This window comes from Cherax quadricarinatus, chromosome 26, assembly GCF_038502225.1.
Source record: "Cherax quadricarinatus isolate ZL_2023a chromosome 26, ASM3850222v1, whole genome shotgun sequence".
NCBI classification, from domain to species: domain Eukaryota; kingdom Metazoa; phylum Arthropoda; class Malacostraca; order Decapoda; family Parastacidae; genus Cherax; species Cherax quadricarinatus.
In genome coordinates this window covers 30,167,821-30,187,408 of record NC_091317.1, presented here as the reverse complement: position 1 = coordinate 30,187,408, position 19,588 = coordinate 30,167,821, and the positions used below count along the sequence as shown (strand labels likewise).

The 19,588-nt window shown below is 41.1% G+C and overlaps 1 protein-coding gene across 1 annotated transcript in view; it reads right to left on the bottom strand.

The window, feature by feature from the left end:
- Window positions 1-18,510, bottom strand: part of LOC128691736 (cytosol aminopeptidase) — a gene marked incomplete in the record, with an annotated part of 165,965 nt that extends 147,455 nt beyond the window's left edge. Inside the window, 1 exon segment of the mRNA XM_070088888.1 lies at window positions 18,176-18,510. Within this exon segment, the coding sequence (XP_069944989.1) occupies window positions 18,176-18,262 (87 nt within the window).
- Between the last annotated feature and the right edge of the window lie 1,078 nt (window positions 18,511-19,588).

Genomic DNA, 19,588 nt, shown 5'->3' with positions numbered 1-19,588 from the left:
GACCCATGGTTAGAAAAAAGAAATTTGGCCAAATGACTGTAAAAAATGCAAACAAGCACGAGAGAACTGCCCCCACACGGTTGTAAACATGTTTACTGCTTACCAGCTGTGCCAATTAGCAGAAGCAATCTGAATTATTATTAAGTATGTTTTATTTTATTTTATTATCACACTGGCCGATTCCCACCAAGGCAGGGTGGCCCAAAAAAGAAAAACTTTCACCATCATTCACTCCATCACTGTCTTGCCAGAAGGGTGCTTTACACTACAGTTTTTAAACTGCAACATTAACACCCCTCCTTCGGAGTGCATGCACTGCACTTCCCATCTCCAGGACTCAAGTCCGGCCTGCCGGTTTCCCTGAACCCCTTCATAAATGTTACTTTGCTCACACTCCAACAGCACGTCAAGTATTAAAAACCATTTGTCTCCATTCACTCCTATCAAACACGCTCACGCACGCCTGCTGGAAGTCCAAGCCCCTCGCACACAAAACCTCCTTTACCCCCTCCCTTCAACCTTTCCTAGGCCGACCCCTACCCCGCCTTCCTTCCACTACAGACTGATACACTCTTGAAGTCATTCTGTTTCGCTCCATTCTCTCTACATGTCCGAACCACCTCAACAACCCTTCCTCAGCCCTCTGGACAACAGTTTTGGTAATCCCGCACCTCCTCTTAACTTCCAAACTACGAATTCTCTGCATTATATTCACACCACACATTGCCCTCAGACATGACATCTCCACTGCCTCCAGCCTTCTCCTCGCTGCAACATTCATCACCCATGCTTCACACCCATATAAGAGCGTTGGTAAAACTATACTCTCATACATTCCCCTCTTTGCCTCCAAGGACAAAGTTCTTTGTCTCCACAGACTCCTAAGTGCACCACTCACTCTTTTTCCCTCATCAATTCTATGATTCACCTCATCTTTCATAGACCCATCCGCTGACACGTCCACTCCCAAATATCTGAATACATTCACCTCCTCCATACTCTCTCCCTCCAATCTGATATTCAATCTTTCATCACCTAATCTTTTTGTTATCCTCATAACCTTACTCTTTCCTGTATTCACCTTTAATTTTCTTCTTTTGCACACCCTACCAAATTCATCCACCAATCTCTGCAACTTCTCTTCAGAATCTCCCAAGAGCACAGTGTCATCAGCAAAGAGCAGCTGTGACAACTCCCACTTTGTGTGTGATTCTTTATCTTTTAACTCCACGCTTCTTGTCAAGACCCTCGCATTTACTTCTCTTACAACCCCATCTATAAATATATTAAACAACCACGGTGACATCACACATCCTTGTCTAAGGCCTACTTTTACTGGGAAATAATTTCCCTCTTTCCTACATACTCTAACTTGAGCCTCACTATCCTCGTAAAAACTCTTCACTGCTTTCAGTAACCTACCTCCTACACCATACACTTGCAACATCTGCCACATTGCCCCCCTATCCACCCTATCATACGCCTTTTCCAAATCCATAAATGCCACAAAGACCTCTTTAGCCTTATCTAAATACTGTTCACTTATATGTTTCACTGTAAACACCTGATCCACACACCCCCTACCTTTCCTAAAGCCTCCTTGTTCATCTGCTATACTATTCTCCGTCTTACTCTTAATTCTTTCAATAATAACTCTACCATACACTTTACCAGGTATACTCAGCAGACTTATCCCCCTATAATTTTTGCACTCTCTTTTATCCCCTTTGCCTTTATACAAAGGAACTATGCATGCTCTCTGCCAATCCCTAGGTACCTTACCCTCTTCCATACATTTATTAAATAATTGCACCAACCACTCCAAAACTATATCCCCACCTGCTTTTAACATTTCTATCTTTATCCCATCAATCCCGGCTGCCTTACCCCCTTTCATTCTACCTACTGCCTCACGAACTTCCCCCACACTCACAACTGGCTCTTCCTCACTCCTACAAGATGTTATTCCTCCTTGCCCTATACACGATGTATTATGTATGTATTATGCATTATTATTATTAGTATTAATTTAGGGAACTGAAGATCTTTCATTATAATTATTATTATTATTATTAATTTAGGGAACTGAAGCTCTATCGTTATAATAATAATAATAATAATTATAATATTAGTAGTATTATATTATTATTATTATTGTTGTTATTATTAATTTAGGGAACTGAAGCTCTACTGTTATTATAATAATACAGTAGACCACCATTGAAGAATTGCTGCACAATTTTATGTAACACATCGTATAATTAGTTTAACATGGTTCAGTTTGTGGGAAGGAAAAAAAAAATTCTTTTGCTCAAGCAGCCACCTAGTTGTGGAGCAGCCAGTGAGCTATCCCCTACCACTTCCTGACACCACCCCACCATCCCAGCATTCATAATTCATACATGTCCAGTCTTTCTCTGCTACAAGGCAGCTGTGTTTGTCAATTGTGTTTTGATATTTTAATTACTATATCTTGTATCTGCCAAGCAATCATGACACCCAGTAGCCATATTAGTGTTGCTGAAAGCGGCACGAAGAGGTACAGGTCCTCCATCACAAATCCGGCATCATTGGGACCTGTAAATAAATAACAAAAAGGCACAATACCGTGACTGGAACGATACACAAATAACCCGCCCATAAAAGACAGAAGCTTACGACGACGTTTCGGTCCGACTTGTCAATGGTCCAAGTCGGACCGAAACGTCGTCGTAAGCTTCTGTCTTTTATGTGCGGGTTATTTGTGTATTGGGACCTGTAGTGTGCTGGATTACTGAGTTTGCCAGATCACAGAGTGGTTAGGGTAGAATACACTTAATAAAATTAACAAGCTTGACTTACACAAAGTTCATTGAACATCGGCAAAAATCGAACATTTCCACTACTTTGAGCTCAATTTCAAGGTACTTTTCGTCATGAAAGCAATCAAAATCATGTCTATTTCTGTAATGTATCTTCCATTCTATCAAATGAGACCAAAAAACAAGAATACAGCCATAAAAACCATGCGAAAATATACCGCAAAGAGGCAGCTAATGGCTGAGAAGTGAACTCCCTTATTTATCGTCTGTCTTTTTTTTTGTTGTACGTTAAGAAGCATCTTTCCATCATACATTGCCCAAGTTTCAATGAGACAGCCCAACAAACAACCGAGAAAAAAATATTTACCAAAAATCATATATGACAAGCCCAAGCCAGGTACTGGAAATAAGTCACTTTGTCTATACATATGCTGCTATGTATGATAATCTATGTAACTGTATTTGTGTATACCTGAATGAACTTATTTACTTACTTCTAGTCTGTCGACTGAGTACAAGAAACTGCCCATTCACTTATTTCAACTACCCAATAAAGTGGTCAGAAATTGGCAATCTGTCCAATTTCACACAAATTTCAACATGCCAATTTCAAAATAGGGTCCAGAATAGACAATGGAGACATTCCTGGCACTAAAATAACATTTTCTCTGTTCATTAGTCATGGCTACAGGCCCCTCTTATATTACTCTTGCTTACCATTTGGAATTTTTATTCACAAAAAAATAGAAGATTTACTGTTATGCAGACTACTGCATTATTGTAATAATTGTATAAATAATGTCAACCATTTTTGACTCCGTATTGGAATTTGGACTGGCAGGCGGACAGGTACTGGATGGTGACATCATTTGTTTACTCTTGAGCTTCGCTAAAGAATAGAACATTTTTGCTACTGTGAGTGCAATTTCAAGGTACTTTTCATTATGAAAGCAATCAAAATCATATCTATTTCTGTAATATATCTTTCATTCTATCAAATGAGACCGAAAAAACGAGAATATAATCATAAAAAACATACAAAAATATACCGCTAAGCAGCCGCTAATGGCTGAGAAGTGAACTCTGCTATTTATGGTCTGATTTCTTTCATTTTTGGTGTACGTTAAGAAGTATCTTTCCATAATACATTGCCCAAGTTTTAATAAGATAACCCAACAAACAAATGAAAAATAATAATAATAATAATAATAATAATAATAATAATAATATTTTTATTTACTACACGTACATGTACAAGGTATACATGTACAGGCCTAGCTGACATCAGTGACATACTACTATATAGAAAGCTGCTTGTTATGCAGAGTATTTCAAGAAAATTAGGTCAGTGTCCCAGGATAACACCCACACTAGTCGGCTAACACCCAGGTACCCATTTACTGATGGGTAAATATAGACAACAGTTGTAAAGGAACACGCCTAATGTTTCTACCCTGGCTGGGAATTGAATATTTACCAAAAATCATATGTGGCTAATCCAAGCCAGGCACTAGAAATAAGCCATGTTGACTTTTTTGGGGTTATCCTAGGTTCTCTACACATACAGTGGACCCCCGGTTTACGATATTATTTCATTCCAGAAGTATGTTCAAGTGCCAGTACTGAACGAATTTGTTCCCATAAGGAATATTGTGAATTAGATTAGTCCATTTCAGACCCCCAAACATACACGTACAAATGCACTTACGTAAATACACTTACATAATTGGTCGCATTGGGAGGTGATCGTAAAGCGGGGGTCCACTGTATGCTGCTGTGTGTGATAATCTACATAGAGAAAATAACTTTTTTGTTTCAGTTTTATGGTGCAGTACGAGTGTATATCACAGTTCCCCTTGTGCTATACTCTGTTTTCTCTAATATAAGCCCTCAAGACAGGGATAGGAGAATGGTACGTGTATTTGTATACCATCTCCTCTTCATACCTCTGTCGAACTGCTCGGTATTATGCCAAATATTATTTATTCTGGAGCATTTAACATGTTTTACGTTATTTATATTGTTTATTATGTCATATTAGATCAACTGTGATAGGCAAAGAAGCTGCAGTGTTGATATTAGCGTATTAATAAAGCATATTCTCCTGCATCACGAGACTGAGCTCATGGCAACCAACAGTGGCTTCAAAGCCACCTTATCTTTAATGGACAATGTACAGTGGACCCCCGCATAACGGACGCCTTGCATAACGGACAATCCGCATAGCGGACGCTTTGATCGCTAAAATTTTGCCCCGCATAGCGCCCAAAAACCCGCTCAGCGGCCTTCGTCCGAGACGCGTCCAATGTGCGGCCTGAGCCACGCTCACATGTTCCGCCGGTGGCATTGTTTACCAGCCAGCCTCCGCAGTAACATCCAAGCATACAATCGGAACATTTCGTATTATTACAGTGTTTTTGGTGATTTTTTCTGGAAAATAAGTGACCATGGGCCCCAAGAAAGCTTCTAGTGCCAACCCTACAGCAGTAAGGGTGAGAATTACTATGGAGATGAAGAAAAAGATCATTGATAAGTATGAAAGTGGAGTGCGTGTCTCCGAGCTGGCCAGGTTGTATAATAAACCCCAATCAACCATTGCTACTATTGGTGGTACAGCTGCTGCTTCTGCTGTACCACCGTCAGCTGCTGCTGCTGCTGTAGCATCGTCTGCTGCTGCTGTAGCATCGTCTGCTGCTGCTGTAGCATCGTCTGCTGCTGCTGTAGCATCGTCTGCTGCTGCTGTAGCATCGTCTGCTGCTGCTGTAGCATCGTCTGCTGCTGCTGTAGCATCGTCTGTTGCTGCTGTAGCATCGTCTGTTGCTGCTGTACCACCGTCAGCTGCTGCTGCTGCTGTAGCATCGTCTGCTGCTGCTGCTGCTGTAGCATCGTCAGTTGCTGCTGTAGCATCGTCTGCTGCTGCTGTAGCATCGTCTGTTGCTGCTGTAGCATCGTCTGTTGCTGCTGTACCACCGTCAGCTGCTGCTGCTGCTGTAGCATCGTCTGCTGCTGCTGTAGCATCGTCTGTTGCTGCTGTAGCATTGTCTGTTGCTGCTGTACCACCGTCAGCTGCTGCTGCTGCTGTACCACCGTTGTTGGTGTGGCTTATTGAGAATACCAAGAAACAATTAACCCCAGAGGGTTAGCTACCCAGGATAACCCAAGAAAGTCAGTGTCATCGAAGACTGTCTAACTTATTTCCATTGGAGTCCTTAATCTTGTCTCCCAGGATGCAACCCACACCAGTTGACTAACACCCAGGTGAACAGGGAAAATGCCTGGAACTAGTGCTCATATTGGTGAATTTAGAGCCAGCAAAGGTTGGTTTGAGAGATTTAAGAATCGTAGTGGCATACACAGTGTGATAAGGCCTGTTCTGGAAGAAAATACCAAACAGGACCTACAGTACTCAGGAGGAAAAGGCACTCCCAGGACACAGTGTCTCATCAGTCATTGCTGCATCTTCAATAAAGGTAAGTGTCATTTATTCTTCATTTAGTAGAGTAGTACATGCACAATATATATTGTGCATGTACTACTCTACTATTGTGCATGTATCCTTCTCTTTGTGTGTAGGAAAATGTATATTTCATGTGGTAAAAAAATTTTTTTCATACTTTTGGGTGTCTTGCACGGATTAATTTGATTTCCATTATTTCTTATGGGGAAAATTCATTCGCATACCGAACATTTCGCATAACAGCCAGCCCTCTTGCACGGATTAAGGTCGCTATGCGGGGGTCCACTGTACTGTGTAGGTGCTTTACACAACAAAAAACATTTCTTTTATTCATTGGAACTATGGCTAGGGCTAAAAGTAAGCAGGTTATAACAATAAATGGAGAAAAAGAAATTGGAATGACTTATGCAGCAAGTAGCGCCACCAAACAGTACCAGCAGGTTGGTGTGGCGACCCTGGAAATTCGAAATTACATTACCAAAATTAGTGCAGAATAACTGAAGGAACCGAATAACTGATTGCCGGATTTGTGATGGCGGACCTGTACAAGCACTTAAGCATAAGTACACATTAATACAATTATCATACATAGTGTAAATTACCTAGGATAACCCAAAAAAGTATGACAAAGTTTAAACCTCACTTCTTCACCATGAAGAGGTTCATAAAGTCGTAAACTGCATGCTATAAAATTACTATACAGTACTGTACTGCAGTAGTACAGGTTACAATACCCTTATTATTAGTGCCTGGTTGTTTTCTGAATCAGCAGACCAAGTCCACCAATCCAGAACATTCTATGTTTGTTACGATAGTGAAAAAATAATTTCATATGGAAGTTGTGGACAACTGGCAATATTATACACCCCCTCTCCTATTAGTCCATCAGAGAGTCCAATGTAGTGTGTTTTTTTTTTTGACTAAATTCCACTGTTACCATCATGAAATTATAATAAATCTCAAATGAATAAGGTTTCTTCCTGTCAGTTCCACACCCTGTTTACTGGTAGGAAGCATGGTGGTGGTGGTGGAACAACAGGTCCTGGTCTACTTGTTTACTCATGCTAAACCATACCCCCGGCCGGGATTGAACCCGCGGTCATAGAGTCTCATGCTAGTTAGTGTTAACCATGATGCACTGTGTGGACCTGTTGGGTCTAAGAATTTTTCCAAGGCATGAATAGGTTGTACTGAGGTCAAAAATATTGGCAAGGTGTTATAGTTGAAGACACAAAAAATTGTGTGTACACATACATAACTATCAGTTGCTTACTAGTGTGTTAAACACAGTTAAGAGGTTAATAGTAGCTACTCACAGTAACATCAAAACAGAGCATTTTTAAGAAGACTTCTAAGTGCAGTTGATGTCTCATTTTGTTTTAGATACATTAGTTTTTGGAGCCAATGGGTCTTGGGGACAAGGTCTGGAATATAGCCTACAGTTTGCTAGAATAACCCATGTTCACTTTGAAGGAATTTGATCGTAACCACATTTTTATATACACTTCACCTGTTAAGAGCAAGAGTAAGACGAACCCAAGCTGCAGGAGGAGGAAAACTAGAAAAAAATTTCAAATGTATGTATATTTCAACAATGTTTACAGTAAACACATGATTATTAGAGACATGCTGCACATTGGTGATAATTATGAAGAGTTAACCTTGGATAATCCCACAAAGCTAAAGAGTTATTTTTCCCACTGTTCTCCTTTTCTGCAGCTTCATTAACCTCGAGTTTCAGCCGCCCCAAGTTTCGATCATTGAGTGCGACTGCTACATAATTAACCATGGGCCCAAAGAAACTTTCTAATGCCTGCCCTGTGGTAAAGAGAGAAACACAACAGAATTAAAGAAAGATTATCGAAAAATACGAAAGTGGTATGAATGTGCTGGAGTTTGCCAGGTTGTATGGCAAAAACAAATCAACCATCAGTTCCATCCTGGCGAAGAAAAAAAATCAAGGAAACTGATGTTGCAAAAGGGGTATAGTATATGCTAACGAAAAATAGATCATAGACAATCGAAGATGTTGAGAAGTTGTTGTTAGTGTGGATCAATGATAAACAATTAGTGCAAGATAGTGTTTCGAGACGATCATTTGTGAAAAGATGAGGCAGTTGCACTCGGATCTGGTAAAGAAAATGCCTGGAACGAGTGTTGCTGTTAGTAAATTTAAGGCCAGCAGAGGCTGATTTGACAACTTCAAGAAGCATAGTGGTATACACAGCATTGCAAGGCATGGCAAGGTTGCAAATTGTGACAAACGTGCAGCTGAAAAATTCATGCATGAATTCAAGGACTATGTAGAGGCTCAAGGATTCGTCCCCAATAAGTGTTCAATTGTGACGAAACAGGCCTCTTTTGGAAGAAAATGCCAAAGAGGACCTACATCATGCAGGAGGAAAAGGCACTGCCAGGACACAAGCCTATGCAAGACAGGCTAACTCCCTTGCTCTGTGGTAATACTAGTGGGGATTTAAAAGAAGCCTTTACTGGTGTATCACTCTGAAAAATCCCAGAGTGTTCAAGAAAAACAATGTCATCAAGAGTAGATTGTGTGTGTTGTGGAAAGCTAACAATAAGGCATGGGTCACAAGGCAAATTTTCATTGACTGGGTCCATGAAGTGTTTGGCTCAAGTGTGAAAAAATACCTCCAGGAAAATAAATTGCCACTCAAGTGCCTCCTGGTATTGGACAATGCTCCTGCTCATTCTCCAAATTTGGTAGACCAATTGTCCAGGGATTTCAGTTTTCTAATGGTGAAGTTCTTGCCTCCTAACACTACTCCTCTTATCCAGCCCATGGACCAGCAGGTCATTTCAGACTTCAAAAAACTCTACACATAAGCACTGTTTCCAAGGTGCTTTGAAGTGACCTCAGACACTGAACTGACCCTAAGAGAGTTCAGGAGGAATCACTTCAATATCTACAACTGCATAAGCCTTATAGGTAAAGCTTGGCAAGGAGTGACTTCCAGGACTTTGAACTCTGCTTGGAGAAAATTGAGGCCAGAATGTGTCCAACAGAAGGATTTTGAAGGGTTTGAGGCTGACCCTGTCAACCCTATGCCTGTTGTGGAATGTATTGTGGCACTGGAGAATTCCTTGGGGTTGGATGTGAGTGGCCAGGAAGAGTTGGTGGAGGACCACGGGGAAGAGCTAACCACTGAAGAGCTACAAGAGCTTTATCTGGAATAACAACAGACCACAGCTGAGGAATTTGCTTCAGAGGAGGAGGAAGAGGGAGGGAAGGAGATGCCTTCTTCAGAGATTAAGGAGATTTGTGCAATGTGGAGTAGGGTGCAAGCTTTTGCTGAGAAATATCACCCTGAGAAAGCTGAAACAAGCTATCTCTGCAACATGTTCAGTGACAAAACCATGTCCCATTTCAGGCAAATGCTAAAGAGACACCAGAAACAGACCTCTCTGGAGAGTTTTTTTTGAGCGACAGGAGTCCAGTGACTCAAGCTGGTCCTAGTGGCATTAAAAAACAAAGAAGGGAAATAACCCCGGATAAGGACTTGTCACCTAAAGTCTTTATGGAAGGGGATTCCCCTTCCAAACAATAATATAGTCCTCCCTCTCTCCTCCCTGTCTTCCATATGCCAACAAGAGTCTTCAGTAAAGGTATGTAAATGTTATTTTAAATGTTTATTTATGTATTTCATTAGTCATATAAGTACTATATGTTGTATTATAATTGTTTTGTGTTTGTAAAACTATAGTTATTCTTTAAAAAAATGTAGTTTTTTTTTTTTTATATTTTTGGGTGTCTTCTATTCTATTTGATTCGCCGGAACAGATTAATTGGCTATACATTATTTCTTATGGGAAATATTGCTTTGACTTTCGAACAATTTGAGTTTCGGCCAAGCTTCTGGAACGGATTACGGCCGAAACTCGAGGTACCACTGTACATCTGTTAGGCTAATAAACAACTGAAAGTGATCATCGTAAGGCGACCAGCTCAATAACTGTTTATTATCTTACATCTGGGCACCAGCTGCCAGTTCAATTGGCATGGAAAAATAAGACAGTTGAAGCAGACTTTATCGAGATTATAAACATCAACCCAAAAAAGCCAAGCAGGGTGACTTATCTCTTATAGGGTCCTTAGATTCTGTCTGATGTGACCTAGAACAGTCAACCTCCATGGCATCTAATGTACAGTAAGGCCCCGCTTTACGGCATTTCGCCTTATGGCGTTCCGCTAATACGGCGGTCAAATTATGACCAAAATTTGCTATACGGCAAGCGGTCTTTTAAATACGGCGCCCCCACCCGGTTTGTTTACATTTTCTGTGACCACATCTATTATGTCAGGAAACTTTCCAAAATTTAAACTGTTTTAAAGTTACTGCATATTTTATATGTAGTCTGATAATTATACTTATGTGTACCTGTACTTAAATATACTTACACACTGTGCTGGTGTGCAGGTACACATTAAAATCACTAAGTCTCTCTCTACTCATGACACCAATACTACGTAATAATAATCACTCTTGGGCACACTAAATGTCTTATTTTACATCAATATAGGCATTTTCATTAATCCATCTATGATATTTTCCTCAAAATTATATATGAAACCCATTACATAGCATATAAACATGATACATACACTCAGAATAAAAATTGATGTAAATATGACATTTGTTAACAAAGCAGCTGTGTAGGTAGTGTCGAAAGAATTACGTTTTCTCTAGTCAAACACTGGGGGGTAACTGTAGAAAAATATTCTTTTCGTATGCCTTTACTCTATGTATAGCAATTCACGACCCTTGTGAGTTTAGTGCTTTTTATCATAAATAATAATAATAATTATTATTATTAATAATAATAATATTAGTAATAATAATAATATTATTATTATTATCATCTTCATTCACTCTAAAAATGGTGTGTTGCTGTTTGTTTATTCTGAACAAACTTGTACAACTTGTACACAATGTAAGAGTATTTGTATTGTGAGGTAATTATTATTAAAATAAAAAAATATTGAGGTAAATGTTTTACAAACTCTTACAAATGGACGTGAATGAACTAAAAGTAGACACACATTAATACGCATTTCGCCTGACCAAGTGATCATCCACTACCTGTTCAGTTTGTGTTCTTACATTGTCTCAACTCTGTATCTCGTTCTCTCTCTCGTTTACTCTTTCGTTAACTAGTTGGCTCTCATTGACGATGGCATCTAAGGTTAGCTGTAATAAAAAGAGAAGTCGTAAGCCTCTTGCTTTAAGTGCCAAGTTAGAGGATGATGGTGTGCCATTTTGATTTTATTCAATAAACACCCTGCCACTCACTTCTCACACATTAGTATTAATATTTTAAGGAAAGTAATAAGTGTACTCTGTGTGTATCTTACCTTTTACTGTGTTTTTAATGCCTATTTCTATTGCTAACTTAATATAAGTTAGTGTAAACTTGTTGTCTGGCATTTATTGCATATTTTATATGCTCTGATAATAATACTTGTGGAGCCGGGTGGAGGGACAACATTACGTTTTCTCTCTGTTCAGCCATCAGAGAAAACGTGTATGAATCTGCGTTTGGCCCAGCCACTCCCCCACTCCGCTTTTGTTTACAATTTTCGGCATGAATTATTCATGATGGTATCTAAAGGTAGTTGTTAGAAATGATTAAATTCAGTGAACAAGACATGTCGATGCTAATAAAATGGCTCTGGGCCACAGTGTAGGTAGCCGGTAGGTGTAGCCCAGGCTACACCTACCAGCTACCTACACTGACTTTATACAAATAAATACTACTCACCTCTCTTCCTATATTAAGACTACACATATTTTAAGGTAAATAATGAGTGTACTGTATGTGCATTCTACCTCTCTGGGATGTTTTAAATATCATATATTAAGTATGAGACGGGGAGCCAGAGCTACCTACACCTGGGCTACCTGCACCTGACTTCCTACAAATAAGTACAGTGGACCCCCGCATACCGTTGGCATCACATAACGTTAAATCCGCATACCGAAACATTTTATCGCTAAGATTTTGCCTCGCATACCGCTAAAAAACCCGCTCAACACTATTCGTCCGAGACGCGTCTAATGTGCGGCCTGAGCCAGCCTCACATGTTCCGCCGGTGGCATTGTTTACAAGCCAGCCTCCGCGGTAACATCCAAGCATAAAATCGTAACATTTCGTATTATTACAGTGTTTTTGGTGATTTTATCTGCAAAATAAGTGACCATGGGCCCCAAGAAAACTTCTAGTGCCAACCCTGTGGTAAAAAGGGTGAGAAATATTATCGAAATACTGTGGTACCATGGTCAACTGCTGCTGCTGCTGTAGCACTGTCAGCTGCTGCTGCTGCTGCTGTAGCACCGTCAGCTGCTGCTGTACCACCGTCAGCTGCTGCTGTAGCACTGTCAGCTGCTGCTGCTGCACTGTCAGCTGCTGCTGCTGCTGTAGCACTGTCAGCTGCTGCTGCTGCTGCTGCTGTAGCACTGTCAGCTGCTGCTGCTGCTGCTGTAGCACTGTCAGCTGCTGCTGCTGCTGCTGCTGTAGCACTGTCAGCTGCTGCTGCTGCTGCTGCTGCTGCTGCTGCTGCTGTAGCACCGTTGTTGGTGTGGCTTATTGAGAGTACCAAGAAACAATTAACCCCAGAGGGTTAGCCACCCAGGATAGCCCAAAAAAGTCATTGTCATCAAAGACTGTCTAACTTATTTCCATTGGGGTCCTTAATCTTGTCTCCCAGGATGCAACCCACACCAGTCGACTAACACCCAGGTGAACAGGGAAAAATGCCTGGAACTAGTGCTCATATTGGTGAATTTAAAGCCAGCAAAGGTTGGTTTGAGAGATTTAAGAATCGTAGTGGCATACACAGTGTGATAAGGCTTGTTCTGGAAGAAAATGCCAAACAGGACCTACAGTACTCAGGAGGAAAAGGCACTCCCAGGACACAGTGTCTCATCAGTCATTGCTGCATCTTCAATAAAGGTAAGTGTCATTTATTCTTCATTTAGTAGAGTAGTACATGCACAATATATACTGTGCATGTACTACTCTACTATTGTGCATGTACTACTCTACTATTGTGCATGTATCCTTCTCTTTGTGTGTAGGAAAATGTATATTTCATGTGGTAAAAATTTTTTTTTCATACTTTTGGGTGTCTTGCACGGATTAATTTGATTTCCATTATTTCTTATGGGGAAAATTCATTCGCATAACGATAATTTCGCATAACAATGAGCTCTCATGAACGGATTAATATCGTTATGTGGGGGTCCACTGTACTACTCACCTCTCTCCCTACATTAAGATTACAAATACTTTAAGATAAGTAATGAATTTACTGTGACTGTATTTTACTTTGTGTTTTTAATGCCTAGTTCTATTACTAACATAATATAATTTGGTGTAAACTTGTTGTCTGGCATTTATATGCATTTATAAATGGAAAAAATGGAGTTCTGCCTTCCGGCGATGTCTGCTTTCCGGCGACAGCCTGGAACCTAACCCACCGTATAAGTGGGGCCCTACTGTATAAAAAATGTAACCATAATCTTACTAGACTATAACCCAAATTATTTTTCTGAATTCTTGAACTGAACTGAACTAAAGTTCTTGAACTGAATGTCATCTAATACAAAAAAAAAAAAAGTACCCAATGTCATCTCCCAATCGTTAAGCAATTGATTGTGTACCCTTTCGGTAAATAAACAAACCTGTAATTCCTCTCAATTAAACTTGTTAAAGCCATAGATCATGAACTATTAGAATAATCAATTCTCTTGTATTCATTGTAAACTCCTAAATTTACATTTACTGTTATTGCCTTATTAATCTTAAGCTAGTCTTAAGTTTGCCCAAAATGTTCTGCATATTTTTTTTTTTTTTAACAAGTTGGCCATCTCCCACCGAGGCAGGGTGACCCAAAAAAGAAAGAAAATCCCCAAAAAGAAAATACTTTCATCATCATTCAACACTTTCACCACACTCACGCATTATCAGTTTTTGCAGAGGTGCTCAGAATACAACAGTTTAGAAGCATACACATATAAAGATACACAACATATCCCTCCAAACTGCCAATATCCCAAACCCCTCCTTTAAAGCACAGGCATTGTACTTCCCATTTCCAGGACTCAAGTCCAACTATATGAAAATAACCAGTTTCCCTGAATCCCTTCACTAAATATTACCCTGCTCACACTCCAACAGATCGTCAGGTCCCAAGTACCATTCGTCTCCATTCACTCCTATCTAACACGCTCACGCACGCTTGCTGGAAGTCCAAGCCCCACGCCCACAAACCCTCCTTTACCCCCTCTCTCCAACCCTTTCGAGGACGACCCCTACCCCGCCTTCCTTCCCCTATAGATTTATATGCTTTCCATGTCATTCAACTTTGATCCATTCTCTCTAAATGACCAAACCACCTCAACAACCCCTCTTCTGCCCTCTGACTAACGTTTTTATTAACTCCACACCTTCTCCTAATTTCTACACTCCAAATTTTCTGCATAATATTTACACCACACATTGCCCTTAGACAGGACATCTCCACTGCCTCCATCTCCTAACTACAGCATTTACAACCCAAGCTTCACACCCATATAAGAGTGTTGGTACCACTATACTTTCATACATTCCCTTCTTTGCCTCCATAGGTAACGTTTTTTTCTCTCCACATATACATCAACATACCACTTGCCTTTTTTCTTTCATCAATTCTATGATTAACCTCAGCCTTCATAAATCCATCCACCGACACCTCAACTCCCAAATATCTGAAAACATTCACTTCTTCCATACTCCTCTCCAATTTGATATCCAGTTTTTCTTTATCTAAATCATTTGATACCCTCATCACGTTACTCTTTTCTATGTTCACTTTCAACTTTCTCCCTTTACACACACTCCCAAACTCTTACCCTAACTTTTGCAATTTTTCTTTAGAATCTCCCATAAGCACAGTATCATCAGCAAAAACTAACTGTCAATTCCCATTTGGTATTTGACTCCCCATAATTTAATCCCACCCCTCTCCCGAACACCCTAGCATTTACTTCTTTTACAAGCCAATCTATAAATATATTAAACAACCATGGTGACATTACACATCCCTGTCTAAGACCTACTTTTACTGGGAAGTAGTCTCCCTCTCTTCTACACACCCTAACCTGAGTCTCACTATCCTCGTAAAAACTCTTTACAGCATTTAGTAACTTACTAACTATTCCATTATAGATACATGTACTTGCAACATTTATCACATTGCTCCGCTATCCACTCTATCATATGCCTTTTTTAAATCCATAAATGCAATGAAAACTTCCCTAACTTTCCATATGGTGTACATATGGCGTACAAATATACCTAGTTGGATGAATCTTATTGCGGCTAGCTGGTCTAGTGGCTAACGCGATGGGCTGGAGTTTTGAGACTCTATGACCGCGGGTTCAATCCCGGCCGGGGGTATGGTTTGTTTGCAATCGTGTCATTACGATTTCTTGAGTCAAGTTCCCTAACTTTATCTAAATACTGTTTACATATATGCTTCAATGTAAATACATGATCTACACATCCCCTACCCACTCTAAAGCCTCCTTGTTCATCCGCAATCCTACATTCTGTCTTACCTCTAATTCTTTCAATAATAATCCTACCGTACATTTTTCCTGGGATACTCAGTAAACCAATTCCTCTATAATTTTTACAATCTCTGCATATATAGTGGCTTAATAAAATAATATCTTTATTTCTACATGTACAAGGTATACAGGCCTAGCTGACATCAAAGACATACTACTACATAGAAAGCAGCTTGTTATGCAGAGCATTTTGGGCAGATTAGGTCAGTTTTTGTCTCAGGATGCGACCCACACCAGTTGACTAACACCCAGGTACCCATTTTACTGATGGGTGAACACAGACAACTAGTGTAAAGAAACACACTCAATGTTTCTACCCTTGCTGGGAATCAAACTCAGACCCTCACTGTGTGAAGCAAGAGCTTCAGCCATAATCTAACGTAAAAAAAAAAAAAATAGTGCCAATAAACTTACTACACTATAACCCAAAATAACTTTTTCTTACAATCATGTAAAATGATATGCTCCTGTAGTCTTAAGTTAAGCTTAAGTTTGCCCAAAATGTTCTGCATAACTACGGGCATGCAACATGCACTCCAATATCATCCATTTCTGTATAAAGAATGCATCATGTTGAAATCAACTTGTATTTGTAAAGTTGTATGTGGCAAGTTCTGGGTATTTTGGATGACTTAGTCAGCCAAAATACCAAAGAACTGTTCACAGTGTATATATTGTCTATATCTGGACAATATATCCTTACATGGGTTCATATCTGACTAAATCTTATTAAAAAGGTACTGCAAGCTCTATAATGGTATAGTTCTCTAAGGGAATATAATATTGTAGTATGTATCGACTGCCTTGAAAGTTTGGGAAGTGCTAAACCCGTAGGATTATACAGTGCCTGTGGGGGGATGGAAGGTATTCAGGCTTAATTTAGGGAACTGTAGCACAGATCAAATTCCCTAGATCAAGAGCCCCTCACCAGCATCAAGGAACCTCCCTTGAGAACAGAAGTGCAAATAAGGAATTCATATTTATTTGGAATAATTACAAATAGCTGTCATTTTATGTACTTCATATATAGTGACATTACGACAACCAAGAATATCCCCGGAATTCAAAGTCCATTAACGACTGATCGTGTAGTTACTTTCTGTCAGGTTGCAGTGACCCTCATGCCCAGCCTAGACTGGGGTTCCTCATTCTTAGTCCTCCCATAAGTGGCACCGTCTTCCTCTGGTGGTAAATAACGGTAGACCTAAGTAATTTATTTAGGTACAGGTACAAATAAGTACAATTATCACAGTATAAATTACCAAAGATAACCTAAAAGAAGCTAAAGTGACTTATTTCCACTTATTTCTCTGTGACTTCATGCACAGTGGTCAGCTTCCTCAACTTTGTCTCTCCCAGTGGCCCTGTGCCTCTTCCCAGTGTCTTAACAATATATTAGTAGTGCAGTAGGCCTACTGGCCTGAGCAACTGGCTTATGATAGTGACTCAAACTAATGGCTCATGTTAGGCAGGTCCTCCTCACACCCAGCCATTCCCACATATATTTTTAACCTGGTGCCCCAGGGCACTTCACGAGGTTGGCCTTGGTACAAGTGGCACTCCAGTAGTGTTGAGTGGCACCAGGGTTAGCCAGGGCCAGCCAGGGCCAGCCAGGGCCAGCCAGGGTCAGCCAGATTCAGCCAGTGCCAGCTAGAGCCAGCCAGGGACAGCCAGTGCCAGCCACGGACAGCCAGGGACAGCCAGTGCCAGCCAGGGACAGCCAGGGACAGCCAGTGCCAGCCAGGGACAGCCAGGGACAGCCAGTGCCAGCCAGGGCCAGCCAGGGCCAGCCAGGGCCAGCCACTGCCAGCCAGGGCCAGCCAGGGACAGCCAGTGCCAGCCAGGGCCAGCTAGAGCCAGCCAGTGCCAGCTAGAGCCAGCCAGTGCCAGCCAGGGCCAGCCAGTGCCAGCTAGAGCCAGCCAGTGCCAGCCAGTGCCAGCTAGAGCCAGCCAGGGCCAGCCAGTGCCAGCCAGGGCCAGCTAGAGCCAGCCAGGGCCAGCCAGTGCCAGCCAGGGCCAGCTAGAGCCAGCCAGTGCCAGCTAGAGCCAGCTAGAGCCAGCCAGTGCCAGCTAGAGCCAGCCAGGGCCAGCCAGTGCCAGCCAGTGCCAGCTAGAGCCAGCTAGAGCCAGCCAGTGCCAGCTAGAGCCAGCTAGAGCCAGCCAGGGCCAGCCAGTGCCAGCCAGTGCCAGCTAGAGCAAGCCAGTGCCAGCCAGGGGCTTCCCGACCTTGGTCACCACCAGGCTACACTGAAGCCACCTACACAGTGGTGGTGGTGGTATCTAACCTTGCAGTGAGTGCTGTAGAGTCGGTGTATGATGCGTGGTGAAGGTAATATTGTAGTGATAATTTTGGAGGCAGCAGTGAAGGCCATAGTGATGATATCCACCTCAAGGACGGCAGATGATCCTTCCTCTCTCACCTCTCCTCGCTCCCTCCTCTCCTCTCTTACTACTTTATTCCCTTCGGTCTCCGCCTGCTGCAGCTACCACTGCGCCCCCACTACCAGTTTTGCAATAGCGTCACTGATTACAGTGTAAAATGGTGGGAATTCCTGGGCAGGTTACTCATAATAGTCTTCCCTCAGATGCACTGTTCTCGCGGCCTAAATTAAAAAAAAAATGAACAAAATTAAATGTTTATAGAAAAAGAAGACAATTACTTTAAATATTATTTTACGGTTATATATAAGCAATACTTATCAAATGTTTCACTTTAGTAAATGCTGTTGAAAGTAATAATATTTAGTATGGTTTCCTCTGAGTGAAAATAAAGTATGTCTCGTAGCCCTTCAACCCAACACCAGTGCTTAATATTTTACATATTAAAACACTGCCCTTATCTTAATATTTTATTTATTTGGAACATTTCCTCGGTCTTATAACCCGCATATTAAAATAGTACATAGAGAATTCCTTGGTTTCATAATCCGTCAGTTTGTTATATTCAGACTGTTTCAATATTTTATGAAAATGTCTGACGGTCGCCTAATATATTAAGGAGGAAAGTATAATTATGTAAATGAGATAAGATTTTCTTCGGATTTTTAACCCCGGAGGGTTAGCCACCCAGGATAACCCCAGAAAGTCAGTGCGTCATCTAGGACTGTCTAATTTATCCCCCCCCCCCCCAAAGATTATATGTAAGCTGGTGGTCAAGTTTTTGTTCGAAAGAGATTTCGTCTGTAACTTGAGAATTATTCTTCCTCTAGAGCAATTTACTGGGATACTTCTAGATTACTAGTTTACTCTGAGATACTTCAACATTACTAGTTTACTCTGGTGTCCTAGTCGCTCCCTCTGTAATTAGTATTTTATAACATGTAAACCACAAAATACCCAAAACCTGTAAACCCCACACTGTAACCATTACAGAGAATAAACTTGAATTGAATTGAATACCTGGAGAAGGTTTTGGGGTCAACGCCCCCGCGGCTCGGTCTGTGACCAGGCCTCATGGTGGATCAGGGCCTGATCAACCAGGCTGTTACTGTTGGCCGCACACAAACCGACGTACGAACCTCAGCCCAGCTGGTCAGGTACTGACTTTAGGTGCTTGTCCAGTGGCTTCTTGAAGAGAGCCAGGGGTCTGTTGGTAATCCCCCTTATGTATGCTGGGAGGCGGTTGAACAGTCTTGGGCCCCTGACACTTATTGTGATGTCTCTTAACGTGCTAGTGGTGCCCCTACTTTTCACTGGGG